This window comes from Cervus elaphus, chromosome 30 (genome assembly GCF_910594005.1).
Source record: "Cervus elaphus chromosome 30, mCerEla1.1, whole genome shotgun sequence".
In the NCBI taxonomy this organism is placed as follows: domain Eukaryota; kingdom Metazoa; phylum Chordata; class Mammalia; order Artiodactyla; family Cervidae; genus Cervus; species Cervus elaphus.
In genome coordinates this window covers 63,793,335-63,801,232 of record NC_057844.1, presented here as the reverse complement: position 1 = coordinate 63,801,232, position 7,898 = coordinate 63,793,335, and the positions used below count along the sequence as shown (strand labels likewise).

Below are 7,898 nucleotides of genomic sequence, written 5' to 3'. Positions count from 1 at the left end.
AATTCCATGTCCAAAGTAATCAAAAGGCATATATCCTCACTTTACAGATTATCAAAATAAATTTCCCTTACAAATTGTTAATGGAATATTTGATAACCAGGTAAATCAAATTTGACCAAAAAAAAAAATCACATGCAACATGCAATCTTAGAAGAATGTTTTAGTACAAAAATATGACAAAACGACTTCAAGGAAAAGCTGGATGTGGTTAATACATATACACAGATATACATGTGAACTTTTACACAGAATGATTACACATCTTCTTTTTCGATACTTTCTCTATTTCTGGAACGGTTAAAAGTGGAAGTTGAATCTTCAGCAATATTTAATTTTCCAAATCTTCTGGTCACAATCCCCACCAAACTCAACAGGCCGGGACAAGTGCAATACCATACAGAAACACAGCATTGCAACCGATCCCAACCTGTGTAGAAAGGGGTTTGATTTTCCCTTACTTTTCTACAGACTTTTCACTACCACAGTCAGTTTTGCATGGATTTGCACAGCAGAATATCACACAGCTGGATGCAAACCTGCAAAACTAACCATAGAACAGTGTTCAGTAAACCGGACAGTGTGACTGGGCGACAGGCCGCGGCTGGAGCTCTACAGCTGGCAGTACTTTAAGTGCTCACAATGCAGTAGATGACGAGACACTACCTGCACTATAAGCACTTTAGTGCTACAGAAGCTGTCACGTCAGACACCAGGCAGGTTCTACATCGACACAATAAAAGTACACAAAATTAGTTAAGGATCACTTGAAGGAAATAGCAGGCCACCATCAGTTTTGCATAGATTTGCACAACTACATTCTTCTTGTAGTGCAACTATGCAAAACTAACAGAGGACTGCAAACACAAAGTATTAACACACCTCTATACTTGCTTGGCTTGGCTCACTGGATGAAAGCATAACTTCTTATGCCAGAAGGAGCACTTAGGGCAGTAGATGCTAATCTACTTCACTATCTGCACTAGATGCACCTTAGAACAAAAAGCACTCAACACCAGCAGGCCCTGCGCTTTCCAGCCCACCTTGGCTCCCCGAGGCAGCTGTCACCATAATGCTACAAGTGCCTTCACTGCAGTAGATGCACATATCACTACCTGCACTGTAAGCACTTTGACATTATTCTGACTCGTCACAATCTTCAGTTTTACAAGATGATGTTCTCTTTATTCCTGCTAAATTTGAAATAAATAAATAGATGAAAGAACACCTCAAACTCTAACATTTATATAAAACACAAAACATTGAGCATAAACCCTAAATAGGGAAGAGAAAATGAGTTAAATCATTTCAAACCTTCCAGTTTCATTTAAAAGCAAATTTAGACCTCAAAACTAGAAAAGGTTTAATAAGACACTTATAATTAATCATCATTTTAATACTTTTAAGAACGTGGTAGCTCCTCTTTTCCTTTGCCATTCCCAAAAGCATACTTAAAAAGAAAAATCAAAATCATACTGTGTATCACCAGGGTAATTTGAGTCATATACCTTTCAGAGGAAATCTTCGCATCCACGTGGCAAAACATTTTTCTTTTCTTCTGGCTTCCAATTAGCAATTACTTGGTAAACTGATTAATAAAATTACCGTTCAGACTACATTTCAAGTATATCAGCTAGTTTTAGAAGTTACACGTCTCAGATAATTTATTTTAAGCTTGAAAACTTACTCCTATGTAGATCTATTTTGTCATTCAATTTAAAGCAGTTCTAAATTTTCTGTATCAGTTTGCAAAGATTTATAATGATATTTGCGTTATATTTTTACTAACTTACACATGAGCTATAATCCAAACTAAGTTTTCGAAAAACAAAACAAAAAGACAATAAACAGAGAACAAAATACCTACTTCACTATTTGAAAACCCAATCCCATATTATTTCTTCAAATTAGAGTCAAGTCAAGAGAAATCTACTTTTAAAAAGTTAACAAGTAAAATTCAAATATACACTTACCCACTCGGGAAAACTTCCTTCTCAGCAAATATCCTTAGAAAAGCTTTTGGTGCACTTAGGTCCACGTGTATGACTGGAAAGGGGGGGAGGGTGGATAGGGAAAAAAAGACAAAACATTTGCTCAAAATTACTACCACCCTCCAATTCCATGTTTTAAAACTTGTTCTTTCCCACTCCCCCTTTTATCAACCACATCCATTTGTAAAACCAAGGACAGGGTAGTCAGGCAATACTGCCGGGGTTTAAAAGACCAACGATATATGGGTGAAAAGGTTTAAAAGTTGAAAACTCACATGCATTAGATTCATGTTTTATCGAAATACCCGAGGATGATCAACAGCAATCGTTCACTACTGCATGGCTCCAGTCAGAGGGAAAGGCAGTAAAGAGACTATTCTTCACCACCCCTCCCCCAATCAAGACCTCGTGGCTGCAAGCCGGGATAAAGAGTTGTTTCCCCAACTGATGTGGTGCAGATAGCACTATACTAATTTTTCCTCTCGGTGATATTGCAAAAATAAGCCTGCTTTACCCCAGTTCCCGTCCCCTTTAGTCCAGCTTAGGAATAAAAAAAGGAGGCAGGAGCACCCGGGACTGCAAACTGCCCGCCACGCTCATGGAGCCCGGGCCGGCAGCACATGTCGCACAAGAGGGCGCGCGGCCCTGCGATTCTCCGCGCGGCCGCCAGGGGGCGGCGGGTCAGAGTCGGGGCCTGCCGGACACGGCAACCCCCCCACCCGTTTCCCGGCGGCAGCCGCGCGGCGACCGGCGGCGCCGAGGCCCGAGCGCGGCGGGGACGCGGGCGCGCCGCCCCTCCTTTGTGTCCCCCAGCCCTCCCCCCCGAGCCCGGCCCAGAGGGGCGGGGGCTCCGCGACTGCGGTGCCCGTCGCACGCGGCCCGAGGCCTAAGCCAGGAACAATCGGCGGCGGCGCGCAGTCGCCGCCATGTCCCCCGCCCTCACCCCCGCGCAGCCCGCCCCGCAGGAACATGGCGGCGCGGCCGCCGCTCCCGCCGAGCCGGGCTTGGCCTCCCGCGCCGCGTTCCCCCGCCAGCGGGCGACCGAAGAGGGTTCCACGCCGCCACCAAGGCCCGCCCGGGCCTGCTCCGCCGGCCACGACCCGGGAAGTTGAGAGCCCCGCCCGGGGGCTGCCCACGCGGGTTAACAAAGCCCACACGGAGTGGGGGTGGCGTCCAGGCCGCGCCGCCCCGAGCACCCGCGCCCTCCGCCCATCCTCGCGCGCACAAAGTTTGGGGGCCCGCGGGCTCCGGGCCGGGCCACGCCGCCCGCCGGCTCGCAGGTACCTCGTGGGCGCGCCCCCTCCCGGTCCGCGGCCTGCCCCATGTGCCGCTGCCGCCGCCGCTTTGTTCTGGCGGCGCTTTAACTCTCGCCCCCGAGAGAAACTTTCCTTGCCCAGGGACCCCGCGGCCCGCGTGCGCCCGGAGCCCTGGAGGCGGGGGGGCACAGGCCTTGCGCGTCCCTTCCTCGAGGGGCCATTGTGTGCGCCGCGCGCCCGCCCGCCTGCCCCGCCGGCCGGCCCAGGCAGGGTCCGCGCGGGTCCCGGGCGCGGCCGCCGCGCGCACGCCGCCCCCTCCCGCCCTCCCGTCCGCGGCCCGGCCCTGCCCCTCCGCCAGCCCGCGTGCGAGCGAGGCAGCAGCGAGTGGCCGCTGCCACACGCCGGGGCGGCCAACGGCCCGAGACCCGCCCCAGTCCCCGGCCACGCCGCGGCCGCCACGCTGCCCCCGGGCCATCCCGCCCCACCCGCCCGCCGCCCTCCGGACCCGGGCCGCACACAACAGGTTTCACTCACTCGGCGGAGGGGCGGGCAGACTCACCAGGAGGAGTAGCCGCCACCATCTTCGCCTCGCCCGCCGCGGGCTCTCGCTCCCGCCTCCCCACCCGCCTCCGCTTTACTACGACCGGAGGCCCCAGGCCGGGGGTGCGGCCAGCCGGCCGGCCCGCCCCGCGGAGGGGGCTTCGCGAGGGGGCGCGAGCCGCGGCGGCGCGGCGGGGGTCGTCCCCACCCCCTCGGCCTCGCCCGAGGGCGCGAAGTGGCGCGAAGGCGCAGGTCGGGCAGCGGCAGCAGCACCTCGAAGGACCATGTGGGTGAATGAAGGGCGGCGGCTCCCGCCTCAACGTAAATACGGACAAGCCCCACTCCCTCATTAGCATAAAAAACAAAGTACTTCCGACCTCCCCGCCCGCCCGCCAATCACCGCAGGCCCCGCCCACGGCGGCTCGGGCTCGGCGGCCGGGAAAGCGGGAGCCGGGAGCCGCTCGCGGCGCCGCGCTGCTTTCCCCCGGCCGCGCTCCCCCGCCGCCCGCCCACTGCCGCCCGCCTCGCCGAGCGCCTCGCCCGGACACCTCGCGCCACGCCTCCGGCACGCCCTCCGTTAACTAGCTCCGCGCGCGTGCAGACCCCCGCGCGGCGCACACCCTCCTGGAAGCGCACGCTTCCTGCGGCTTCCTGGGGGCTCGGCTTCCTGGGGGCTCTGCTCCCGCGGGCGTTCGACGTATACGCGATGTGGTTACTGTTTCTTACTTTTCCTGCCAGTGTAGGGTCTCGGTGGTAATTAGGGGCCTGCTTCATAACACCGTGAACCAAAGATAAGTAAAAGCCAGTGACTTACACACTCACGTCGAAACGGGCTTCCTCAGTGCAAAGATCGTTTTAGACACAGAGGTAAATGCCTAACACCCGAGACTTGTGAATGCACAGATTACCGCAGTGTGTTTCCTTAACCCGGCCGTGTGTAAAGCAAAACGCATGCCTGAGCAGAGGTTTCACAGCGGCAGTACCTGGTCTTCCTCCCATACCCAGCTGCATTTAGTAAGAACTCTTAGCTCTCCTATAGAAACAGTAGGTCTCGGAAAGAACCTCATAAACAACCACAAAGCAAAGCTGAGAAAAAGAGCCCACTCAGGAGTGCACCTCCTTCTGCATGCTGTGGTTTAGGAAATTCCAGAATTCTCAGAAACATAATTGTTAAAAGAAGTGAGGATTCGTAGCACTGACTACAAATACAGTAATTTTAAATTGGTTTTAAATAATACAGTAAGTATTTATTGGAAAGCACATGCCACTAGTTCGTGATTTTACAAGTCAACACAACAGGAAAAAAAAAAAACCCTCATATTACCAGAAGATGCCTATAATGTCCAAATGTGAAAATTTTCGACCTTCACATCTTGATGATACTGCTATTTACTATCTTTCTGACTCCTTTTTATCGTGCTTTGGTTAAGTTCAATTGCCAAATTAGTGATGAAATAAAAAGTTATTTTTGCTACTTTTATATCAAGGATCTATCTTCTAGATATTTCTGCTTTACAAATCAAAATAGATGGCCAAATCTGAAATTTTACAATATTTAATCTTGCTAATACAGTCATTTATGAGTCTTTCAAAGGGAAAAACTGCTAATTTTATTAAAAGTCTAGTTTACATTACTTTTGGCCAGCATTGATAGGTCAAATTCCTTTCATTAAAACTTTATCTTCTGCTGTAAAGTAGAAAGACTAGGAGGAGGGGTGCAATGACTAAGTGTTCATCACACACTCTGAATCATGGGAAATCCCACCTATATACAGGTTTCTTAGCAGGAGAGTTATCGCATAGCTTATTTCCAATGAAAGTCAACACTGCAGTACTCCTAGTTTGGAAGAGGTGTTTTTTGACACTTAACAGTATTTCTGCAGAAACCTAACATGTAATCAACTGTTTTCTATGACTACAGTTTGAGATTAAATTGTTAATGTATACATTTTTTTTTTACCGTAATCAAGATTTTGGAATATGTAAATTCACTTAAACCTACTTACTTGGAAATCCCAGAAAGTTTCATAATTAGTAGATTACATTTTAAGGGTTCACTCACACTTCCTTTCAGAATTAATAAACAAATTGTTGTAAGTATAATTAGAATAATTGAAAACTTTCCCATCCCAATGAGTTTAAAGATTAGCCAACTTATATAATTTTTGAAGTCACTACTAACTAACTAGAAACTCATCTCCTCAATTTCAGGGTCACAGCTCTGTGTACTTTAAAAGTAAAGTAAAGATTTTGTGGTTATGATTTGGAAGATCAGGAAAATATCTAAACTGCTAACAAATGCTTTCTGCAACCAAGGAATGTAAAAATAAAGCTATCTGAAATGCCAAAGTAGACTCACAGCCTTCTCAAGTTAGCTAAAACACACGGTACTGTTTTACACAATCCAGAACATTTCAGATAAAATGAAAAGCTCAGTTCAATATCAGAACAGTTGCATATAACTGACTGTTTACATTATACATAACAAATACTAGAGAACTCTCTGTATTTTTTACTTTTCACCCAAATGTTTCAGTCTAATAGACACAAATGTTATGAATTGAGAGTGTAAAAATTTCTGCCCTTATTAATAAAATTTAGAATTTTATTCCCTAGATTGTGCTGTTTGACTGTATCAATTGACTTAATTGATATGTCAGTATCCATTGACTTAACTGTATTGAAATTTTGAAAGATAAATTCGCTTGAAGTGTTCTTGTTTTGTAGTATCTTTACAGATTTTAAGAAGCTAGTGAAGCAATAATCACGTCCACATTGTAGATTGGAAAGCTTAAGGACAGTGAAAGAATATAAGAGAATATAATCATCAGTGTAATTTTAAAACTGTATCTATGTATAATTTGAATACTAACTCGGAGATAACCTACAAGTTGGCTGTTGGTATTAAGTATATTTCATATTTTGGCAATTTGGCATTGTTAACATGGATTTCTATAGTAATTTATTATTTTCTCACACTTATTTGAATTTTATGATAGGGAAAGAAAAATAAATTTAAACACCACTTTGACTTTGAAAAGCTAACTGGTTATAAATCTAGAACATTTTGAACTCTTTTTTTTGTAATGTAGCAAACAAGGATCAATGAGACATATTCAATGATGATATTTTGAATTTTCTATAAAATATATTTGTAAATGTCTGAAAATGCATAACCTAGTCTTACCATATGATTTGTGCTTTCAATCAAATTAACAGTCAGCGCCTGCTATTGTTCTGGCACTGGTGGAAGTTAAAACAAGAATAAAACAGAGCCTGTGCTTTTGAAAAGTTTAAGAGTTACAGAATATTATGGATTATTGTGAATGTTTCATGACTAAATCAAACACATCCGGTCCTTCCTCAAGTTTTTATTTTATTTATTCCTTCCAATGTCTAATAAAATAATCCCCCCAATGTCAAATTATTTTATTTTCTTGGTTAAGAATTTCAAACATTTACATTTCATATGTGTTATTTGATAATCATGCATAACATGAATGTATGGATTATTTGCTACAAATGCATTCCAAGGTACTATTAATGACAATAAATTTATAGGGAACACAAATGCCTTGCTCATTTAACCTAATAATCTCATCTGTGGTTTTGAGATTAATAAAATATAAATTATAAAGGGAAACATGTCTGTGGTTTTGAATAAAGAAGCAATTTGAAGAAAGTTCTTTCCATTCTTTTTTTCTATCTTTGAAATTGTCCCTGTGGTACTCTGTAGAACCAGATGAGGGACTGACAATTATTGATTAAGAAAGTTAGATGTATTAGGTACTATTTGTCACAATAATCAGATAATCTCCATCCTCAAAGAAATTCAGTATACATTGATGTTTATCAATATATGTGAAATTGTACGGCTTTTAGAAAACAAATTTAGTACATTTTTAATTAAACATTTAAGGGCGTGTATCATGATAGTACATGACAGTAAAGTGTTTCATTTGCTTTTACCAGAAGAGTGTAACATCAAAGTTAGAACGAGCTTATTTTAAATTTCATGTTCTTAACTTAAGCCAGGTTCTCAATTGGGCTGTATTTTATAATCACCCAAAGAGGCTTTAAAACATGCAAACGTCTGGACCTTATTTTGCAGATA

At 45.3% G+C, this 7,898-nt stretch overlaps 1 protein-coding gene across 1 annotated transcript; it reads right to left on the bottom strand.

Moving 5' to 3' along the window:
- Positions 1 to 702: 702 nt before the first annotated feature.
- Positions 703 to 4,134, bottom strand: LOC122686685 (translation initiation factor IF-2-like). The gene is made up of 2 exons (XM_043891875.1): positions 3,804 to 4,134; positions 703 to 3,741 (listed from the first exon to the last, which is right to left on the bottom strand). The coding sequence occupies exons 1-2, from the start codon at positions 4,132 to 4,134 to the stop codon at positions 2,585 to 2,587; spliced, it is 1,488 nt and encodes a 495-aa protein (XP_043747810.1). The 3' UTR covers positions 703 to 2,584.
- Between the last annotated feature and the right edge of the window lie 3,764 nt (positions 4,135 to 7,898).